The 23,968-nt window shown below is 40.9% G+C and overlaps 1 protein-coding gene across 1 annotated transcript in view; it reads left to right on the top strand.

Moving 5' to 3' along the window:
• Positions 1-9,840, top strand: part of UGT1A1 (UDP glucuronosyltransferase family 1 member A1) — a 50,341-nt gene extending 40,501 nt beyond the window's left edge. The window contains exon 4 of the mRNA XM_015823239.2: positions 9,543-9,840. Within this exon, the coding sequence (XP_015678725.2) occupies positions 9,543-9,840 (298 nt within the window). The remainder of the gene's footprint in view (positions 1-9,542) is intronic.
• Positions 9,841-23,968: the final 14,128 nt, after the last annotated feature.

Below are 23,968 nucleotides of genomic sequence, written 5' to 3'. Positions count from 1 at the left end.
AGAGTAGTTCATCAGCTGGGTGGGCCCGGTGTGCAAGTCCCTTGGGCCAATAGTTCTGGTATGCGTTCTTGTCTCTAAGTGAGACAAGGTCGTCTTCCTGTAAAAGAAACTGGAACCAAATCTGGAACAGAAAAACTGGAACCCAAAGCTTCTCAGGAACAAAGGGAACTGGATTCACAGGATACTCAGGAACTGAAGAGCCTGGAAAAACAGGAACAGCTGGATCTGGAAACACAGGAACATCTGGATCTGGAAACACAGGAACGGCTGGATCTGGAAACACAGGAACAGCTGGATCTGGAAACACAGGAACAGCTGGATCTGGAAACACAGGAACAGCTGGATACTCAGGAACATCTGGAAACTCAGGAACAGCTGGAGCTGAAGGATCAGGAACAACAGCTGGAACTGAAGGATCAGGAACAACAGCTGGAACTGAAGGATCAGGAACAACAGTTGGAACTGAAGGATCAGGAACAACAGCAGCTGCAGAAGACTCAGGATACTCAGGAACCGAGGTATCTGGAACCACCGATGGAGCATTGAAGATGGCTGCTACTGTTGTCATCAGGGTAGTGAGGACTTCATGTGTGTGTGTGTGTGTGTGTCTTTAACGACATTGAGTCTATGATTTCGCGGGGTGCACCAATCATGTGCTCCCACACTTCGCCTATGTGCGCTTCGCCCATGTGAGCTGTGTGGGGGAGGCAATTTTTGGCCGTCAGGCATTTGTCAATCACTGGGTCATGGCAAATGTCTTCAATAGTCTTTAAGTCCTTGCAGACTCCTATAAAGTTCATTCTTGGGATGCTAAGACAAGTGATCAAGATGATCAGAACTATGCCTAATCTCAGGTGCTTCCGCTTAGTCAGGGGTTTGAGGCGGATTGGTTGACGTATACTGGGTGCCTGAAGTTGGAGGTTGGCACATTGATCTGGAGTTGAAGGTACATCGCATTTTGGTTTCTGTGGCCTTTGTCTATTTGAGCAGACCAAGAACTGAGGACTTTCTAGCCAGGTCAATTCTGTTAACTATGTGGCAAGGTTGGGCCACTTCACTTGGTTGTTGCCTGTTGGCACATGTTGCCATTGTTCAGGGCTCAAAGATGTTTCGACTCTTCTCATCCTGTTACCTACATAGAAATAGAAATGTCTGCTTTGTTTGTAGATGTAGCTTGACATCTCCTTGCTGTCTGCGTAGAAGGTGGTAGACTGTAGTTCAAGGCGCAGCATCTTCACTGTCAAGTTGGTGAGCTTTACAGCCAATGTGGTACCACATAGTACTAACCATGGTAGTGTTAGTCTCGCTTTTCCAAAGAAGACACCGAGACTGCAGCTCTCCCCGCTGTAGACTCTGATGTATCTTATGGTTGTAAACAATATGGCGTAAGTGTGGCTCTCCCCGCTGTAGACTGTGACGCATCTTAAGGCTGCATTTGCCTTCGTTGACACATCTAAGGAAGCATACAAATCTTTCTTTTGCACTGTGGCGGGTGAGCTGGAAACATACGTGCACTGCACTTGCATACTCTTGGGACATCTTGGAAGTAAACTCCATGACTCCTGGTCTTGCAGACATTGTTTGTCTTGTTTGTCCTCTATGGACAAGGCTAAGTTGATGTGATTTTGACTGGTCTGGAACACTGTTGCTTCCAAAGCAGGTTTGGTTGTCGCAAGCGCGCAGTGTTCTAGGTGTGGTTTCAGGTGAGGTGCTATTCCATTACTGGGAATTGAGGTGTTTGATATGCTCACCTGGGTTGGGGTTTGCGTTTGGTCAACACAAACTGTCCCTCCTATGGCCTATCCGAGTTCCGGCAGGTCCCGTGGGGCTACAACGGTGGAAAGATCTTGTTCCGCTCCCCGCTGTATAGCCGTTGCCGTTGCTGGTGGACCCCTCCGGTTGCCATCAAAGGTATGGTTCGGCGGGTTCAATGGGGCAGCAATGATAGGAATATCTTGTTGCTCTGCCCGCTGTGGAGCCGTTGCCGCTGCTGGTGGACCCATCCGATTGCCATCGGTGGTGGTGTGGTTCCGTGGGGCGGCAACGGTGGAAAGATCTTCTTTCGCTCCCCGCTGTGCAGTCGTAGCCGTTGCTGGTGGACCCATCCGATTGCCATCAAGGGTGTGGTTCGATGGGGCAGCAACAGTGGGAAGATCCCGTGGCCTAGTTGTCGCGACATCAACCCTGTGGCTGACTGACACATCTGGCCATTGAGATTCTTCCGTTCGTCTACTCGGTCTTGGGGGGCTTGTGGCTGGCTGTGGTCTCACCTGTTCATGTTGGAACGTACTTTGGTTGTCCACGTAGGCCTGTACACGTCTATGAGGGCTTTCTCTTCCTAGCCCTTCCAATCTGTGTGTAGGTGTGACGTCTTCCATCTCTCTCTGCAGAATTGCTTCTATTTGGGCAGCCTCTTTTGCTTTCTGTTGGCGCTGTGAAATCTCATAGTCGGCCCGAGCTTTGACCATATCTTCCTTATGCTGACGTTCTGCTTTTGCTGCACGTAGAGCTGCTGCAGTCTCTGCTTTGGCCAAGTCTTCCTCTTGCTGACGTTTTGCTTTGGTTACACGTAGAGCTGCAGCAGTCTCCGCCTTGGCCAAGTCTTCCTTTTGCTGCTTTTCTTCTACTGCTGCTTGGGCAGCGACTCCAGCCAATGCGGTATTGATTCGCGCTTCTGCAAGACGGGCGGCAATGCTCTCTGCCCATGAGGCTCGAGATGCTTGGCTCTGGCGGGAAGATGCCTTTGAAATGCGGGAGGCACCTGTGACGTGAGACTGTTGTGACACGCTGGAATGTGCCTTGGAGATGTGGCGAAAGGATGAGGCCCTTCCGGACGCGTGGGATGGAGCCACGTGCGACCGTTGGGACGGTGCGTGTGAATGGCGGGAAACTTCAGACTCTGCCCTGTCAACCGGTCCGTCTGTCGGGCGAGGTTCGCGTTCTGGAGGGCGTTGTGGGCTCTCTAGAAGCTTCTTGCGTTCCTTGTTCCGTAACCGAAGACTTTGCATGTCGCAGTCGACTTCTGAGTCTCTTAATTGCTGCTGAATGTCCTTGAGTTGCCGTTCGGAGTCCATCCATTGTGTGAAGGCGTCTTCCTTATCTCCTACTAGTGTGTGAGCATGTTCGGGGGAGAGATCCCCCTTTTGCTCTAGGTAGAGTTTGTGCCATTTCTCCCAGCTTGTACATGGTGTGCCATTTCTCCAACAGGTTTGCATGCATGGCTTCAGTTGGCTTTCTTTGTTGTCTCAGATCATATTGACTTTGAGACGTCTTTGGTCTTACTGAGGCTTGAGCTTCAGCTTCTGTGTACAGGTCAAGGGTGGCTGTTTGCGGCGCTTCTCCTTGGCCGTCTGGTTGGGGTGTCCCAACTAGGCTGGTTGGTTGAACCCCTTCATCTAGATCAATGAGCCACTCTGCCATGGTTAGGATGGGTTCAGTGATCTTCTCAGCTATTTTGAAGCAAATTTGAAGAACTTCTCTCTTTGACCACTAGGGGTCGCTACTTGCCGATCAGCGTCAGAGGTGCTGTTTGTGGGTGGAGGTGCCTGGGAGCGTTCTCCTGTGCATCTTAGCTATTAGAAGCAAATTGGATGAACTTCACTTTTTGACCACTAGGGGTCGCTATCTGCAGATCAGCTTCAGGGGTGCTGTCTGTAGGTGGAGGAGCCACTGGGAGCATTGTCCTGTGGTTCCTAGCTAATTTGAAGGAAATTGGATGAACTTCACTTTTTGACCACTAGGGGTCGCTATCTGCGTATCAGCTACCGGGGTGATCTTCTTTCGAGGTACACCCTTTGTCCACTAGAGGGCTTTCTCTGGGCGTGATTAAAGGCTCGCGTGCAGCTCCTCCTTTAACCACTAGGGGACGTCTGAAGAGAGGTCAGCCAAATTCTTCCTATTACCACGTACCTGCAGTGGCCACTGAGAGGCATGAACTCCCACCTGGTCGTTAAGTTGCAGGCTGGAACACTGGGTATTCAGCTTGTGATAATAGGCAAGGATTGATGGCTATGCGTCCTTCTTCGGTCTTCAGCTTGATTGGGTGAAAGCTCTAGTGGGGGGTGTATGCTGAATTAAATTATCAAATTGTTGTGAAAAGAAAGAAAATTTTTTTTCCCAAGGTGTCACATGCAGATTGGCCACCAGGGGGCGCTGCTGCCCTGCTAGTGGGGCTGGTTCTGCCCCTGCCTCCTTATTCTATTAACACCGGTTGAAATTCCATGCATTCCTAAGGGAGGAGGGAGTTTAGCATCTTTCGCCAGTAGTGAGGTTTTATGACAGAGAGAGAGAGAGCAGCTTAACTGCTTAATTGCCTTCTTCCTTGACGACCAGTTGCTAAGGTAAGTGAACAAAGGGACGGGAAGGGGCCCCTCTGCTCTTCTCTGAAGAAGGAGCGATCTGTAGTCGCTTTGTTGATTTAAACATTTAGTTTTTAAATCCTTGTTGCATTAGGCAGGGTGGGAGACAGGCTTCATCTTTAAAGCAGTGAAGAGTCACTTGCCTGCCTAGGTTGCACTCCAAACGCAGAATACAACAAGCCCCCATCCNCTTGGCTTGCAGAGATGACAGCAAATAACAAGACAATGCATCTGGATCACACCTTCAGTCACTTCTAGTTACTTTCACATGCAAGAGAATTTTGCTTGCTTCTTTAAAATGCAGATCAGAGGAAAATTAATCTCATCAAATTGCTATTGCAGGAGATCAGAGGAGAATTAATCTGTCAATTTACTATTCTGTTTCTGGATAGGAAACTTGCTCTATTCCAGTCTTTAACAGATAGATAACTCAGAAGAACAAACAGAAATATTGCTTTATTCTGGGAATCCTAGACAAAGACTTACAGTTAGTAGAGGTGCATCCAAAATAAGTTTCAGCAATCTGGTTGTCCCACAGGTAAATTGACATTAGATTTTCCCCTCTTCTCCCAAGCGTCACATGGTGGGGTGATCGTGGAGTCTGCAGCCGTGTGGCTGCATGTGAATGGCCAAAGAACAAAGGAACTAACCCCAGGCTAGTGTCCAGGGATGCCCTTCTGAAGCTCCGCCCCTGACCCTAACCCCTCCCCTTGACCTGTTACATAGGAATACATAAAGTTATACAAGATACATAGAGTTATGGTTACATAGAGTTATGCAAGGTTACATGGATCCATGTGATCCAGAACAAGATCAATCCTCAAATCTTTCTCTCAGCCCTAGGAGGAAGAGGTGAGGGTCCTCCAACTCGGGGACTTGCTCATTATATAAATTGTCCAGCCATTCGGATGCTTCTCCCTCTAGGCTGGACACAATCACATCGACCATGGTCCCCGGGTCTGGGTAGAGATAGGCCCAGCAATTCAAATGACAACGCACTTGGTTGAGGAAAAAACCCAGCTTCTCTGGGTCCCCATCGAAGGTTGCTCTGAAAAGTGGTGCAATTATAAGCTGTTGGGGCCCCCACTGTGGCTGTTGCTGCTGGCCCCATCCCGGCTGCAGATTTATGCCCAGGGGTTGCATGTTCGGGGGCTGTGGCCAATCTCCTTGCTGTGGTCATTCTCCCACCAGCTGGTGATCTCTTGGCTTCTGCACCACCCCAAGCTATTGCAAGGCCTTTATTAGTTGCGGCAAGCTCAGAGGTCGTTGACCATCTACCCACTGGGGAACCCAATCTCCCCATTGCTGCAGAGGCCTCAGACTGGGATTCCTTCTTTCTTCAAGGTTGGAGTCCCTGGTAGGGGAAGACAGGATCTGAAAGGCTTTCTGATCTGCAATGGAAGGGCTGTAGGCTCCTCTCTGCAGGAATTGATTTCTGATTTTCACCTCTGGGTTTTGAAATCTTTCCAGTGACTCACCCAAAACCTGAGTGGCAAGCAATTCGTTAGCTCTCCACCATTCTGCTTTTGAAGTCTTTGCTCCCAGCTGGGAGATCTGCCAGAGTTCTTTCTCCCCTGGCTTGCCGGCTGTCGCTCCCCCCCGGGAAAGCTGCTGCTGCTGGGGTGCTGGCCTCAGGCAATCTTTCTTCTTCCATAATGAGATCTTCCCCGAATCTTCATCAGCCCATCCCTTTAGTTTAGGAACAGTGACTGGGGCCCAGGACCCCTAAATGGTTTGAAAAGTTTATAGATCTTGGCATGATGCCATAGTTCCGACTAATGAAACACTTCAAAGAACTTCCAGGTATTGTTTATCCTAAAAGCCTTTATTACAGTGTAACAGAGTGTCGGCATACCATGGATGGTTGTCAAGATCTGAATTTCCCTTCCTTTGCATATAACATTTTAGGCTATTCCCCTCCCCTATTTTGCTGTCATGATTCACATTTTCCAATCAAGCTGGAGGGTAAAGATTCACTTCCGTTCCCTTCCCATGCGCAGTCATTATCTTTCTCCTCCCCCCCACCATCATCTGAATTAACTCTAAAAATACCAGACAGTTCTGCATATCTTGTCAAAGCAATAATATCCAATATTAGCAGCGTTGACACTTTGGCTTTTACTATAGAATTCATTAGCTCAGTGGCTTCAAGAATTTTTTCAAGTATAAGTTTGTAGTTAATCTGTGGCTGGAATTCCTCTGTTTCTATAGTAGTTAAAGATAGTCTTTTAGTGGAAGCCATGTTTAGAAAGAATCAGTCAATTTCTACCTCCACAGTTTCTAGAAGTTGTTCTCACTGCCCAGCTGTTTCCAATTCTTATCTTTTTTGATAGTATGAAGGACAAATCAAGAAAGCCAACAAGCTTAACAATCAGAGAAATTCATTTGCTATGCCAAATTTTGCCACAAGATGTCCCCAGTAGGCTATAATTTTTTTTTTTCAAAACAGCAATTATGCTTTTATACAGTTAAAAAAAGAGAGGGTATTTTTCGGAGTTAAGATAGATAAAATGCTCAGTCTCTATAATAAAAACATTTAGGACCCCAAAGCATCCAAAAAGTAAAAATCCACTTATTTGGTTAAAAAAAAATAGTTATTCTTTTTTTTAGTTTCCATGCTTAAATTCCCAAGGTGTATAAATGCTGCTGTATTAAGAGCGGGGAAAAAATTTCAGAGGCTTTTACAGGAAGGTAGTGAGGGTAGAAGAGAGGAAAGGAAGGGTCTCACCCAGATCTTCCACGGTGCTTCGTTGTGCTTAATAGTGCTTTTGGCTTTTGGCTGGTGCAGCTAAATGATCGGCCATGTTGAGGGCCGGTCTTTTCCTCATTGATCCAAAGGAGCTGCCTCAGCCCAAGCGGGAGGGCTGCCGCCCTTCCACGCTCAAGCGAGGGTCCTCCTCAGCGGTGGTCGCCCCTCCAGGGCAAGTTTCGACCCTTTCCAGGGTCTTTCGATGAGGGAAAACCAGACGGCGGAGAGGAGACTGTGTCCGTGAGTCCACTAGCGCCACAAACCGGAACCGGAATCCACCTGCTATAAACTATTAATGCCAGAAAAAGAGACTCTGAAATGCTCATATAGTCTCATCACTGAGACTCATAGCCCTCATCAGGAGAAAGAATCAAGGCAAGTACAGCATCAGCTAATGCAACAAATTCAGATTCATAATAAGAAGTTTTATCACAAGACCAATTAAAATAAGCACATTCAGCATGGTCTATATGACAATTAATGCAGTGATAGCAACAACAGCACTCAACCCAACATTCGCAATCACAAAACTTATACACATGGTTTATCAAACAGATATGGTCAAGGGGCAAGGCAAACAACAAGCAATCCCAGCTCAAATGGTTGTAGCAGGGAATACTCAGTATTCAATTCGCCCCCCAAATTCTGGAGGAAGAGGTAAAAAGGATTAGACTGAGGAAGGGAGGTGTAAATGGTAACTGCACAGAGTAGGTTCAAGCACGGCCAGCACTTCTAAATACAAAAACTCAGGATAATAGCAATGCTTAAAACTCTCCAAGCAAAATCAGCATTAGAAGTGAATCAAAATATACTGCACAAGATCCATTAAGGCAAACACATCTTCTGCAAACAATAGTACAATAAATGCAATGATAACAGCAACAACAACCATGAAAACATACACAGTCACAAAGAAGACACATACTATGGTGGGTAGGAAAAGGCAAAGATAATAACCTTTAATAACAAAAAGACAATTTAAATAATATCTTACCACTTGTCGATGAAAGGATGAAGAACATTAGTTCAAAGCAAAAAGGCAACCAATAGCAACATGCAAAATTAAAAAAAAAACAGTAGCAAGAACATAGCAACTTCACAACAGAATTTCCCAACTATCAATGTTAACAGAACAACCTCATAAAATAGCATAACTACCTTCCTTGTCGAGTATCGTTACAGAGGGTGAATCACACCATCAAAAACGAGGCCACAAGACACAACATGAGGGCATGACCCTCACATGGGGTGCGATCTCAACCAATACAAGGGGGTGATCAGCCCCCAGGAACATCAGCTCCTCTTTGGGTCCCTGCCACAGACTTGATGATCCTGACAGTTTTGCCTCCAGGGCACGATAACTATCACACAAAGCACATCTGGTTGTGACCCTTCTCGTGCCACTGAAACGGGATGAGACAAACAGGGGTCCCAAAAAGGGGCACCTCCTTATCTCTGATCCAAAGTGGAAATGTGGGTACATGGAGAAAGAGCGGGCTGATTGCCTATGGTCCAAACCTGGGGATGGTCAGAAGCCCCAATTGGACAATAGGTTTCTTTCAGCTTCTGTCTCTTCCCAGCCAGCGCACCAAACTGTTGGGGGGAAATCCAGTGAAGAAAAGAGACAGCACATCAAAAGCATCTCACTTTAGAATTCAGAGGTTTACTTTATTGAAATTTAGAACACACATTAAATACTTAAATTCAACAACCCATTGCAATGAGGACCAGCTTTGGACTAGCAGTCATAGCAGTGACAGTTAGTGGCCAAGTGGCCTTGAACCAGGTCCACCATCAATATTTCATACCTTAATTGTCCCCTAAACCACATACAGATAGCCACTTGGACTCGCAATAACAAGGAATCAGTTCCTTGTACTTTCTCCTGACCACAATTTTCCACATAACCGTTCTTACATGTGTACATATGAAACTCGCATCCATCTGCTAGTTTCAGTTCCTTATTTCCCAGTATTCCAACCCTTATGTTCTAAATATACATATAAAACAGGCAACTTTGCAAAATTCTCTTGAGCAAGGCACAGTTACAATATTTCTTTTGAATTGTGAAACTAGCTATAGCACAAACTTCAGTATCGGTCCATGACACCTGGTTTGATTTGTCTAGGCCAGTGGTGGCGAACCTATGGCACGCGTGCTAGAGGCGGCACTCAGAGCCCTCTTTGTGGGCACATGTGCCATCGCCCCAGCCCCGCCTCCCCCCAGTTTTTGGGCACTCACTTTCTAAAAGGTTCGCCATCACTGGTCTAGGCCTTACCTAGCATACAAAACTATGGTACAGAATTTCTCCTTCCATATCCCTTATATGAAGAAGACTTAGCAATCAACCATGATTTTTTGTATTATATTTTCCTAGGTATCTTTTTATTGGAGAGGATTTTAATTAAAATCTTACCGTTTAACAATGATTTTAGGTATAAAGAGAACATTCAGCGTCTTTCAGCTCTTCATTTAGACAGACCTATTGAACCTCTTGATCTGGCAATTCATTGGGTGGAGTTTGTCATGAAGCACAACGGAGCTCCCCATTTGCGTCCAGCAGCTCATGACCTCAACTGGATCCAGTACTATTCTATTGATGTCATTGCCCTCCTTTCGGCTGCAACATTCCTTTTTCTGTTTATCTCACTGAAGGGTTGTCTGTTTTGCTGCAAGAAGTGTTTCTGCAAAAGTGTAAGACTAAGCAAAAAAGGCAAGTCAAAATCCCAATAATTAAAAAAATTCAAATCAAAATGAGGTAGGGCATTTTATTATTTTTTAAACAGATTTATACCAATTCGTGCACAACCCTTAACTTATAAAGAAAGTGTTCCCCTCAGTGGTGGGATTCAGCGGGTTTGCACCATTTCAGCAGAACCGGTAGCTAATTTTTTGTTGCTCAGGCCCAGAATGGACTTCCAGAAGCAGATCCACACAGAGAACTGGTTGTTCACATATTTGAATCCCACCACTGGTTCTTGTTTTTGTTGGTAAGTGGCAATGAAGCATAGAAAAGTGCTTTGATTGATGCCTTGATGCCTCCAATCAAAAGAATCAAGGTCAGCCACTTTGCTCTGCCTTACTTTGATGAAAATGCCATGAAAAGCCAGCATAACAGCTGTTTTGATTTTCCTAAAATTGGGCACAACTGTCTTTTGAATAACTAGATTAAAGGGTGTTTTGTCTATGGTTTGATTAAAATAAAGCACCTCTTGAACAGAACCTGAATCAGAATCTTCAGGTGATCTTTTAAATCAAGCAGAAAACACAAATCATTTGAATCATTTAAAGCCTACATTAACATATTAGAGGGAATTAACAGCCTGTAAGTATGTTTCACAATCCTATAGTTTGTGGAGCTCTTCAGAAATCAGCTTTATTTCTAATTTGTCTTCACTGTGAAGGACTGCAGGATTTAATAGATAATGAAAAAACTAGAAAGAATGATTAGATATAAAGAATGATAGATGGTTTTTCATCTTTAACTATTGCATGTGTAGGACATAGAATTTTCAGAAATGTAACTTAACATATGGGAAGGGGGGAGGGAGCAAATATAAAATTGTTTAGAGTAGAGTAGAGTAGAGTAGAGTAGAGTAGAGTAGAATAGAATAGAATAGAATAGAATAGAATAGAATAGAATAGAATAGAATAGAATCCCCTGCTCAAGAAGGAGAATCTATACCAGTGTTTCTCAACCTTGGCAACTTTACGATGTGTGGACTTCAACTCCCAAAATTCTCCAGCTAGCAACGCTAGCTGGAGAATTCTGGGAGTTGAAGTCCACACATCGTAAAGTTGCCAAGGTTGAGAAACACTGATCTATACCATTTCAGACAAGTGACTGTTTTGTCTCTTCTTAAAAACCACCAGGGATGGAGTGCCCATGATTTCTGAGGGTAAGCTGTTCCACTGGTTAATTGTCCTCACTGTTAGGAAGTTTCTCCTTAATTCCAGGTTGCTTTTCTCTTTGATCAGTTTCCAATAATTGTTTCTTGTCCTTCCCTCTGGTGCTTTGGAGAATAATTTGACCCACTCTTCTTTATGGCAGCCCCTCAAATACTGGAATACTGCTATCATGTCACCCCTATTTCTTCTTTTCTTTAGACTAGCCAAACCCAAGTCCTGCAACCCTTCTTCATATGTTTTACTCTCCAGGCCTTTGATCACTTTAGTTGCTTTCTCTGAACTTTTTCCAAAGTCTCAACATCTTTTTTATAGTATGGTGACCAAAATTGGTTGCAGTATTCCACGTGTGGTCTTACTAGGGTTTTATAAAGTGGTACTAATACTTTGCATGATCTTGATTCTATGCCTCTGTTTATACAACCCAGGATTGTATTAGCTTTTTTGGCTGCTGCTGCACAGTGCTGGTTCATATTCAAGTGATCATCCACTAGGACTCCAAGGTCGCTGTCACAGTTATTGTTTTTGAGCCAGATCTTGCCCAATCTGTACTTATACCTTTGATTTTTCCTGCCTAAATGTAAAACTTTGCTTTTCTCCACATTAAAACTCATTTTGTTGGACAGGGCCCATTGTTCAAGTTTGTCAAGATCTTTTTGGATCCTGAGCTTGTCTTCTGGGGTGTTGGCTATTCCTGCCAGTTTAGTGTCATCTGCAAATTTGATGAGTTCCCCTTCTATTCCCTCATCTAAGTCAACAATGAAGATATTGAAGAGTACTGGGCCTAAGATTGAGCCTTTGGTACCCCACTGCTTACTTCTCTCCATGTGGATGTAGTGCCATTGAGGACTACTCGCTGAATATGGTTTGTCAACCAGGTACAGATCCATCTGGTGTTGATGTTGTCTATTCCACTTTGTTCTAGCTTACCAAGCAGTAAGTTGTGGTCTATTTTGTCAAATGCTTTACTGAAATCTAAGTATACTATGTCCACTACATTTCGCTGGTCTACTAATTTAGTCACTTCGTCAAAGAATGAAATAAGATTGGTGACATAGTTTGACTGTTTTAAACAGACTAGTTATAACTTTGTTTGCTTCTAGTTGTTCGCAGATCTGTTTTTTGATTATTTTTTCCAGGATCTTCCCAGGTATTGATGTTAGGCTGATTGATCTGTAGTTTCCTGGGTCTGGTTCCCCCCACCCTTTCTTGAAGATGGGAACCACACCAGCCCTTTTCCAATCCTCAAGAACTCCCCCGGTGCTCCAGAATTTTTGAAAAATATGGTGCAATGGTTCTGAGATAACATCTGCCAGCTTCTTCAGAACTCTGGGATGTAATCTGTCGGGTCCCAGTGATTTATATTCATCAAGGTCAGATAGGTGTTCTCTTACCATTTTCTTGCCTATTTTAATTTTTGTTCCTAATTTGTCTTTTAGAGTAGGTTTCTTGGTATGTTGGCTATAATTTCTTTTTGTGTGAAGACTGATGCAAAGAATGAGTTAAGCAGCTCTGCTTTCTCCCTACTGCCTGTTACTTCCTTGCCATCTTCTCTCTTTAATGGACCTACAGTTTCCTTGGTTTTTTTCTTGTTATTGATATGTTGAAAAAAGTTTTTTTTTATTATCCTTGATTTCTATTGCAAGTCTTTGTTCATTCTGAGCCTTTGCTTTCCTGATTTCATCTTTGCATGTTCTGGCTGTCTGCTGATAATCAGCCTTAGTTATGTGTCCCTGTTTCCATTTTTTCTCCTTGTCCTTTTTATCTTTCAGTTTGTCAGAGAGATCTTTGTGCAGCCATGCGGTTTCTTCTTGGGTTTCTCGGTTTTTTTTCCCATTGGTGTTATGGTGGTCTGGGCTTTTATGATCGCATTTGTCAGTTTCCCACACTTCTTGAATTTTTTTTCCACTTTACAATTTTCATCCATAGAATCTTTTCTAGGCTCTCTCTGAGTTTATTAAAATCAGTTCTTTTAAAGTTTAAGACACTGGTTGGATTATTTTCTTTTTTTTGTAAAGTTTTTATTAATTTTTTCCATATAATTCAATAGTGCTTATTCAACAACATGTTGTCTGAGTTTATCATTCATTAATACAAATTTAATTCCTAATCCTTTATTCTTTTCTCCAGCCATTGATAAAACAAGTCCCAAGTCTGATAGTATTCTGTTTCTTCTTTTTCTTTAACCCCATAGTACAGGGGTGTCAAACTCAATTTCACTGAGGGCCACATCAGCATTGCGGTTGCCCTCGGGGGCTGGGTGGGTGTGGCCAGGGTGGGTGTGGCCTACTGGGTGGGCGTGGATGGAGTGGGTGTGGCCTACTGGGTGGGCGTGGTTTCGGCAGGCAGCGGGGCACTCTCCTCACAGCACCGAGAGGTTGAGCCGGGCAGTGCGAAGCTCGCCAACTTTGCACCTTGCTGCCTGCTGAAACTGAGCAGGCTGGGGGCTAGGCAGCATTGCACTTCTCATCAGATTTGCACCACCCAGCTCAGCTCTTGGCACTGTGAGGAGAGCGCCCCGCTGCCTGCTGAAAGCGGGCAGGCTGGGAGCTGGGTGGCCTTGCGTTTCTTTTTGGATTTGCGCTGCCCGGCTCAGCCTCTCGGTGCTGTGAGGAGAGCGTCCCGCTGCTGTTGAACCCCCTCCCCCAGAGCCCATCAAGTCAGATATGTGAAGTAGGCGAGGGCCATTTGTTGACCATTTCCAGGCGATGGTGCATTTCTTCATTCCTCATAAAGGGTGACACCTCCCCAACATGCACCCAGGGGGTGGGGCCGATGCGGCAGGGGCTGGTTCCTCACTGTTTCCAGATGGCCTTGTGGAGCTAAGACTGAATGCGCTTCAGCATAGATGGCCACCACAAAATTGTACATTGGCTCCCGGCCAGCCTGGGCCAGAGCCAAAGCAGCGGGGGCCGTTCCCTCACTATTTCCAGGGTGGCTTCGTGGGCCACATGAAACCACTTCGCGGGCCGCATCCGGCCCCTGGGCCTTGTGTTTGAAATGTCTGTCATAGTAAGTCTGTCCATTTCTGCACATTCTAATATTTTTTTAATTATTTCTTCTTCTGATGGTAATTTTTTCTTTTTCCAATATTGTGCAAATATGATTCTTGCCGTTGTTATCACATGTAAAATCAAATATATACTTTGTTTATCAATCTTTTCTGGCACAATACCTAATAAAAAAAGTTCCGGTTTAAAATCTATATGTTTTCCCAACATCTTTTCTAGCCAAGTATGTATTTTTTTCCCAGTACCTCTTTGCTTCAATACATGTCCACCATACATGATAATAAGTACCTGCCTTATGTTTACATTTCCAACATCAATCTGACATATTTTTAAACATTTTTGCCACTCTTGCTGGTGGCAAGTGCCATCTATAAAACATGTTATATAAATGTTCTTTATAAGAAACTGCCATTGTCAGTTTATAATTTCTTTCCCACAAGTTTAGCCATTTTTCTAATTTTACATTATATCCAAAGTTCTTTGCCCATGTTATCATTGTTTCTTTAACTTGTTCATCTTCCATTTTCAAATTCAATAAAAATTTATAAATTTTCTTACTTAGTTTCTTATCAGAGGTTAATGATATCTGATCAAACAAGGTCTGTTCTTTATAAAATCCATACAGTTTAACATCTTTATCATATCTAACTTGCATTAATAAGTATGTCCACCTTGATAGATCTACAACCTAATTTTCCATCTCTTGCTTAGATTTTAAATTCCCTTCAGAATTTAGAATATCTCTATATGTCCATATTTTCTCAAAGTTAACTAAATTTGAATGTATAAATGCTTCCATTGTTGAAAGCCATCCTGGTATTTTCAAATATATTTTACTTTTTATTTTTCCCCATGTTAATAGTAATGCATTTCTTATATAGTGGTTCTGAAAGTACTTATGCATTATATTTTTCCCATACCATAAAAATGCGTGCCAACCAAGTTGTAAATCATGTCCCTCCAAATATAACAACCTTTTGTTTCTGAGAGTTATTTATTCTTTTACCCATGTTAATACAGATGCTTGATAATATAAAACACACTCTGGCAAGCCAAAACCTCCATTTTCCTTGGTTTCTTGTAGCATTTTCAATTTAATTCTAGTTTTCTTTCCTTGCCAAATAAATTTCAAAATTAATGAATTTAAGTCTTCAAAAAAAATTCTCTAGTTTTATAGGTATCATTTGAAATAGAAACAGTATTTTTGGTAATATATTCATTTTCACCATAATAATTCTTCCTAACATCGACAATTGCAAGTTTTTTCATTTTTCCTGATCCAATTTTTTATCTGAGTCAAATCTGAATCTTCTTTTGGTATTAAAGTAATATTTGCTTCTGTCGATGTACTTGGAAGTTTCGCTTCCAACAAAAGTTCATTACACACATCTTTCAATGGTGCACTTAATGTGTCTTGTAAGCATTTATATAACTCTGCCAGTAGCCCATTTGGTCCTGGTTTTTTTTTTCCTCATTTTTTTGTCTTCTTATAATTCCTTCATTGTTATTTTTTCATTTAACATGATTTTAAAGTTTTCTGAAATTTTTGGTAAATTATTCTTTCGAAACGATATTGAATCGTTTTCTCCCATGAAATTTCTTCTATATCGTACAGTTACTTATAGTATTCTTTAATTATCTTTTTTATTTCTTCATTTTTAAATTGTAAAGAGCCTTTTTCATCTACTAAATTATTTATCAGTTTTTTCTCCTTTTGTTTTTTAGGTTTATAGGCTAACCATCTTCCTGGTTTGTTTGCATTTTCAAAAAAAATTGTTTTACTCTTTTAACTGCTGTGCCAATTTTTCTGATTCCATTAAATTTAATTTATGTTTTATTATTTCCATTTGTTTTTTCAGTATTTTCTTTTGTGGATTTATTTGTAATTGTAATTCTAGTTTTTTAAATTCTTCCCTTAATAGTATATATTGTCTTTTTTCTTTGCTTTTTTTCGTCATATATGTTATAGCTAGCCTATATTTCTAAAGTGTGCTTTGGCTGTATCCCATACATTTTGTAATGTTGTAACTTCTTTTTTGTTTTCTTTAAAAAAGAACTCAATTTCTCTTGTTGCTAATTCTATGGATTTTTTTTCTTTTAAAATGGATTGATTCAATGTCCATCTTATTTTTTTTTTATTCCTTTCCATGTCATTTTTAAAGGATTATGATCTGCCCATGTATCTAATTCTATCTCAATCTCCTGCATATTGGTCCTTAATTCAGGTGTCATCCAAATCATGTCAATTCTGGACCAAGATTTATGAATATTTGAATAGAATGTATATTGTAATTTTTTTGGGATTAGCTTCCCTCCAAATATCTTGTGCCCCAATTTCCTCTATCACAGTGTTGGCAAACCTTTTTGAGACCGAGTGCCCAAACTGCAACCCAAAACCCACTTATGCATCGTTGGGTGCCGGGTGGTTGTGGCCCATTGGCTGGGTGTGGCCAATTTAGTGGGTGTGGCCCATTGGGTGGGCGCGGCTGCGGTGGTAACGGCAGACTGGGTGGGACTAAAAAGTTCAATCAATCAATTCCAACTTTGCAAGATCTTTTTTTTTCCGTGAGAAGTTGAAATTGACTGATTGATTGAACCTTTTTTTTTTTTTGCACACGGCGGTGGAGGCCTAAAGCGAAAAGGTTTTATAAAACCCAGCTGAAGGCCTAGGCCTGGGGCAACAGTGCACGTGCCCACAGAGAGGGCTCTGAGTGCCGCCTCTGGCACCCGTGCCATAGGTTCGCCACCACTGCTCTATCATATTAAAAAAAGTCTTACGTAGTCTTTTTCTTAAACTTTTTCCTATTTTACTGCTTTTATAGTCCAGTGTCCCATCTACTATTGCGTTGAAGTCTCTTATTAAACAAATATTTTGGTATTCCATTTCTGTTATTTTTCTATGAAGATTTTGATAGAATTCTTTTTGTTTATTATTTGGTGCATATATTGCTACCAAAAGTGTTTGTTTTTGATGTAGAAATATTTCTACCATCACAATTCTTCCTTCTTCATCTGAATAAATCATTTTAGAATCTATCGGCTCTTTAACATATACAGCTACTCCTCTTTTTTTCTGTTGAGCTAATGCATAATAGAGTTTCCCAATTTTGGGGTATTCCAAGAGTTTTAATATTGTTTTTTATATATGTGTCTCTTGCAAACAAATTATATCAATATTTAATTTCTGTAATTTTTTGAAGATTTTATTTCTTTTTGATGGAGAATTCAGTCCATTTATGTTTACTGAAAAAAATCTGTTTTTGTTCTCCATTTTGTTTACTTATATTTAGTCATAGTCCTCTGCTCCCTTGCCATTCCCTCACTCTCTTGATCGGGATTCTCTTTCTCTTCTTCTTTTTGTAAAGTTGTTTCCTCTACTGTTTGTTCTGTTTCTGGTCTTTCCTCTCCTCTTGTTGATGTTGTACTCTTTCATTTAGGAATGCTTGATTTCTTTCTGCCTTCCAAACTGAGTCCAGTCAATATCTTGTATTGTTCCAGTTGATTAAGATCTCTTCTGGCATTAACCATCTAAAGTTGATACCTTTTGCAATTAACTTTGTAGTCAAAAAGTGATATTGTCTTTGGGTATCTCTTATTCTCTTAGGGATCTGCTATAACACCACAATTTCTTTATTTTTGTATTGTAATGGTTCATTTCTACCTCTTCTCAGTATCTCATCTCTTATTGTTTTCTTTATAAATCTTACATGAGCTTTTCTGTGTAATTTGTATTTCTGTGTAATTTGAATTCATTTGAAATATTTCATCTATTTCCATTTGTATCTCCGCTCTATCTGTTTTTAAGGTCTCCGCCAGTAAATTAATATTCACTTCCACTATATCTTCTTCTTTATCTTCAGGTATATTTTTGAATCTTAGATAGTGTACAGCTTTTTCCATTTCTAAGGCTGCAACTGCTCCTTCTAGGCTTTGATTTGCTTGTTCTAATTTTTCATTTTCTTGCATTAATGCCTCCATTTTTTATTAATATCTTCCAATTTCTTTTCCATTTTCTGGATTCTTTATTCATTTTTAGTAATCATTTGTTGATGGGCATCAAATTGTGTCTTCATATCCAACATTTGTTCATCTAACTTATCAAGTTTGCTTTTTGTCTCTTCATGATTTTTCTGTATTGATTCTTGAATTAACCATAATGTGGTTTGCATCTCTGTTTGAGCAGTATATATATTTTTTGCTGCAGCATTGTCTTAATAAATCCCTGACTTGCTGAACTAGGTGTTCCAACAGAGGGTGCAGAAGAGGTTTTTTTTCATAATTTTAGTGAGATTTGGTGCACTCATTTTTCAATTGAGTGAGTTTTGTAAATCCACAAGAAAAAAAAACAGGATAAAAAAAGCCAACTGCCTTAGGCTATAATCCAATCGTAAAATGAGCCAACTACTTTAGGCTAATCCAAATGTTCCAGTTAGTTTAAAGATGTAAAAAGTTCTCTGTTTCCAAATAATTTCTGTTGTAGTTATGTCCGGGGTCAAAAAATATGATTGTAGAAAGTCTTTTCTAAAATAGAGTCGTATAAAGCTTTTTGTTTACACCAGGTGTTGTTTTTAGGTCATAGGCTTCTCAAGTTCTTTTAATGTTTTGGTATTGTTGTAATATCTCCTTTCACCAATAGATGTCCTTATTTACTATATTGTCCATATTCAGGTTCAGAAGATTTTTTAAAAGTTTTCTTTTAAAGTTCTTTTTAAATTATTTCTCATAGAAATTGAATATAAAAAGATTTTCCACACCCTAGGGGTTAACTAATTTTTCTTTAAATTAGTCCGAATTCCATTTTTATATATTCTTTTGTATTCCTTAATTTCCTTCCCCCATTTGTAATTTCTCGCCGCTTTTAACTCCCTTCTTTCCTGGTCTTTCCCGGGTCTTTGCTTCGGAATTTTTTTCCCAATCAGGGGATCTCTATTTCCAAGTCCATAAGGAAGAGGAATAAAACAATCGCACCCAGTTTTCAGCATGTTGTTGACAGTCAGCTGTTCGGTGGCGTGCCACAGCTCCTAGCTTTTCCCCCGGCTGATGATGACTTGGACAGCCTGTGCTTACAGGCAGCCTTTCTTCTGTCTGTTTGAAGAGGTTCCTTGGTTCATTTGGACCGACTGCCATCTGGACCAGACTCCCAAAGCTTCTCTTCTTCTTTGTTGCCTTTTCAGGACAACTTTCTGACCCCTTGGGGTTGCCAGACAGAACAAAATTGGGCTAAGAGCCTTGGTTTCTTCCACCCATCTCGTCTTAGCATCAGACCGGAAATCCCTGCTTGGATTATTTTCTGTTGCTTGTGTTTGCATTATATTGAATTCCAGTATGACCTGGTCACTTTTATCCAAGGTTCCATCAACTTCAACTTTCTTCTCTATTAGATAGAATTTGGTCCAGTGTAGTTTTACTTCTAGTTCCCTCTTCCACCTTTTGGATGACAAAGTTGTTGGCTAGGTTGGTTAGGAATCTGTTCTATCTCCCACTCACTGCAGAGTTTGTCTCCTAGTTGATATCTGGATAGTTGAAGTCTCCCATTACTACTGTGGTATGCTTCCCTTGCTGCTGCTGCATTTCTCCCCTTCACTGATTCTTCCACCACCAATTTCTCACAGCTACCTTTGTTGGATGGGTTGCTCCAGGCCCTTTGTTAGTACAGGTAGTCCTTGACTTACAAGCTTAATTGAGCCCAAAATTTCTCTTGTTCTCTTGCAAAATGTTTGTTAAGTGAGTTTTGCTCCAGTTTACAACCTTTCTTGCCCAGTTGTTAAGTGAACCATTGCAATTGTTAAGTTAGTAATACAGATGTCATGTGAATCTGGTTTTTCCATTGACTTTGCTCATCAGAAGGTTGCAAAAGGTGATCATATGACCCCAGGACACTGCAAGTCATAAATTTAAGTCAGTTGCCAAATGTCCGAATTTTGATCACATGACCATGAGGATGCTGCAATAGTCGTAAGTCACTTTTTTCAGTGCCATTGTAACTTCCAATGGTCACTAAATGAACTCTTGTAAATTGAGAACTGCCTGTTTTCCCTCATTTACAGAATCCCTGGTTGCCTTTCCAGTTAGTCATTGTGGAAAAAGAACAAAAATGATGGAGCTATGTTATGAAGAATTAAAAGTGGACTCTACAATTGTGGTTTAAATGTGAGTTATGGCCCTAGAAAAGCTGAACATTAGTTTTTGTGAATGAAGATTACAGATTATATGAATGAAGATTTAAATTTCATTCACAGTTGAATCTATTTATAGGAATATGAGCTGCTCTCTCCATTCTAATTGAATGTGGGCCTGGAATCTATTTTACAATCTTATACTGAACTTAGTTACTCCAGTCTATAGAGTCTGCTAAGATAACAAGGAACAAAAATGTGAAAGTTAGGCTTGTGCCCCTCAGGCCTAGCTTGTCTTAGGGTCAAGAACAAAAAAATATAGAAAATTTAAACTGTATAAGGAGTACCCAGCTTTATACCAATCCAGGACACCTAATTTCTGAAAGAAAAAAACCCTAAACATCTGTTACAAAGCAAATGAAAAAAAACTACCAGGATCTCCTGACTACAATTAATAATGGTATTCAAAGCCAGGAACCCAGTCTTTCCTCACCAGCTCAAGGTTGACTTAGCCTTCCATCCTTCCGAAGTTGGTAAAATGTTGAGTGCAATATGCTGACTCTGTAAACTGCTTACTGTAAAGAGTGCTGCCAAGCACTATGAAGTGGTATAAGTGCTATTGCTGCTATTGCTATTGCTTTGGTGCCTGATAGCTTCCCATTGAATGAATAAGCCCATTTCATTTCCTTACCTTATACCAGGGGTGTCAAAGTGCCAGCCCACGGGCTGGATGCGTCATGGCGAAACCGCACCCACCCCATTGCTGGCAGTGGAAAAAAAGTTTGTGATACATTGTGACATGTCATGTGATGTTGTGAGTTTGACAGCCCTGCCTTATACCAACAACAATCCTCTGGGAAGATTGGTTTAAGAAATAAAGTATGCACAAGAAGACTTTCCTGAATCCAAATTAGACAATTAACCAACTCCTTAATTGGGCATAGTTATACGTTTTGAAATATCAGGAGTCATAAAACAACTTAAGCCTGACAAAGCCCCAGGTAATGTTTTTATTACTGCCAAAGTCTTATGCAGTAATTTAACAGAATAATAGAATAGCACAGTTGGAAGGAACCTCAGACTTCCCCAACCTTTCTGGGTTGGCAGCCCAAAAGAGGGGGGGAGGGGGATGGTTTTGTGGGAGGGGCAGGCAGGTGCACATGTGCGAGCACCTGTTGCTCGTGCGAGTGAGGCTGAGAGCACCTGTGATGCTCACGCAAATGAGGCCCTGAGCGCTCACATGAGTGAGGCCACAAGTGCTTGCAACACTCACGCAAATGGGGTCCAACCACCTGTGTGAGTGAAGCCCCTAGTGCTCGCACAAGTGGGGCCATTAGTGCCTGCGATGCTCGGACAAATGGTGCTGTGAGTCCCTGCAATGCTCATGTAAGTGGGACAGCAAGCACCCACAATGCTTGCACAAGTGGAGCCACAAGCATTCACGACACTCACACAAGTGAGGCCCCAAGTGCTTGCAACCCTTGCGCGAGTGGGGCCCCAAGTGTCTGCGATGCTTGTGTGTGTGGGGCTGCACTCACACACACATGCATGAACACCAGCCAGCCACTCATGCCACCCAGTTGCTAATAGGCCACAGACCGGTAGTGGACCCCAGTCCACAGGTTAGGTACCCCAGTTGTAGTTCAACCCTCTGCTTGAGCAGGAGATCTTATACCATTTCAGAGGACACACAACTTTTTGAGGCAAGTTGTTCCAGTGATTAATTGTTCTCACTGTCAGGAAATTTCCCCTTAGTTCTAGGCTGGTTCTCTCCTTGATTAGTTTCCATCCATTGCTTGTTGTTCTGCCTTCTGGCGGTTTGGAAAATAGGTTGACCCCATCTTCTTTGTGATAGCCCCTAAAATATTATAACATTACTATCATGTCACCCCTAGTCCATTTGTTGGCGTTGCAGTTTAATTTAATGTAAAATAGTCTGTAGGTGTCTTTTTCAATTCATTTTCTTTCTGTCTAATTTCATCCAATATTTTTTGCATCTTTTCCTGAGATTTTTTTCTTTTCTAGGTGATTATATTGTATAAAATAGCCCCTCATAACTGCTTTATTAGCATCCTAGATAGTCATTGAATTTGTCCCTTTACCCAGATTATTATCAAAATATTCATTTAATTTCTTTTTACATTTCTTTATAATCATCTTCTTTTGTAAAATAGATTCGTGCAATCTCTATCTATAGTTCAAACTCTTTTTTTCTAAGTACTAAAAGAACTGGGTTAAGATCAGAGAAAGATTTAGGTAAAATGTCAACTTTTGCTTTGCTTCCACAAATCTATCAATGCTAAATTGTCCATCATCTCAAAAAAAGTCTTTGGTAGTTTACCCTGAGAGGATTTAATTCCTTTAATAGATGTTCCATCCAAGACTGGAGAAATCACTCCATTATAATCTCCCAAAATGAGCTAATTTTCATAAGAAAAAGGTAGTAATTGATCCATAAGATATTCAAAAAATTGCTTTTATCATCATTTGGCACAAAGTCCAACTACTATTGATTTTGTTCCATTAAGCTTAATTTCCACAGCTAAAAATCTACCATACTCATCTAATTAGATTAACTTGAGTTTAAATTGGGGTTTTATATATAAAACAACTCCATTAATCTTTTTAAACCAGCTGATATAAATTCCTTCCCTAATCTTCTATTTATTAAGTATTTCTTATCTTGTGTCTTAATATGTTTCTTAAAGACAAATTATATCAACATTCAATTTTCTAAGATAGTGAAATATTTTTAGACTCTTAGATGGGGCATTGTCCCATTAATATTCCATGTTATAGACTTAATCTCCATCTTTAGGTAATGTAGCAAGTTCCTGTACAGATATCTCAACCACCTCTTCCTCTTGAATTTTTGAGATTAATTATTGCTTGTCTGTATCCATTCCTTCAGCTGGATCTGAAATTAGTTTATATTTAATCAAGAAATCTTGTTTTTTTTTCTAGAGAATTCAATCTAAATCTTTTTGATAGGTAAACATCACTCCTTCAAGTTTGTCCCAGTGGAAGGGAATTTTTTTCTTCTTCAGAATATCTGTGTGGAACGAATAAGCTTTCCTTTTTCTCAAGATTCTGATAGGGATTTCCTTCAAAACAATTATATCCACATTTTCCATTCTTAGTTTTAGAACTGAAGTGGCAGTCCATAACACAATCTCTCATTGTTCTTCTTACATAATGGACTGAAATATCTCTTGGTAATTCTCTTGGCAAATCTGGAATTTAGTCTGTATATTTTGTTGATTTCAAGATACAATTCCTTTTCTTCCCAATTAATTAACTGAGCCAAAGCTTTAATCATCCTTGATCTAGTTGTCCTCTCCAGACAGTTCAGGAACTGCTTGGAATCTTAACTGGAGTTGGTTAAGCTGTAATTCCCAGAGACCCTTCTCATCCAAATCAACATCATATTGGACATCTTTCTTCTCCATTTTATGCTCAAAAAGATCCACTCTATCCTTCATCTGTTTAATATCGCCAGTTAAGCATTGTATCTCCTCACCAAATTCCTTTGAAAGCATGTCAAGTTTTAGTTCAAGCTTGTTCCTATTGCCTGAATTACTTCATGTATTTTTGCTGTATATTTATCAAAAAAGTTCTTTGAGATTCAGCTTCTCCTGATAATCTTCTTTTAGTTCTTTCAGTTCTCTTACATGTAGCCATTGTCCCAAATTATAACTAAAATTTAAAAATTAAAAGTTCATAACATTAATTCCAATTGGTTTAGTAAATAGAATAATATTACTGGAAAGTTAATAATATTACTATCTTTGGCTCCCTCGTGTAGTCAAACAGCATAAGCTGCGAAAA

The sequence above is a fragment of the Protobothrops mucrosquamatus genome, unplaced genomic scaffold, assembly GCF_001527695.2.
Source record: "Protobothrops mucrosquamatus isolate PMUCROS unplaced genomic scaffold, P.Mucros_1.0 scaffold1805, whole genome shotgun sequence".
NCBI lineage: Eukaryota > Metazoa > Chordata > Lepidosauria > Squamata > Viperidae > Protobothrops > Protobothrops mucrosquamatus.
The sequence above is the reverse complement of the archived record's forward strand: the minus strand, read 5'-3'. Positions and strand labels throughout refer to the sequence as shown.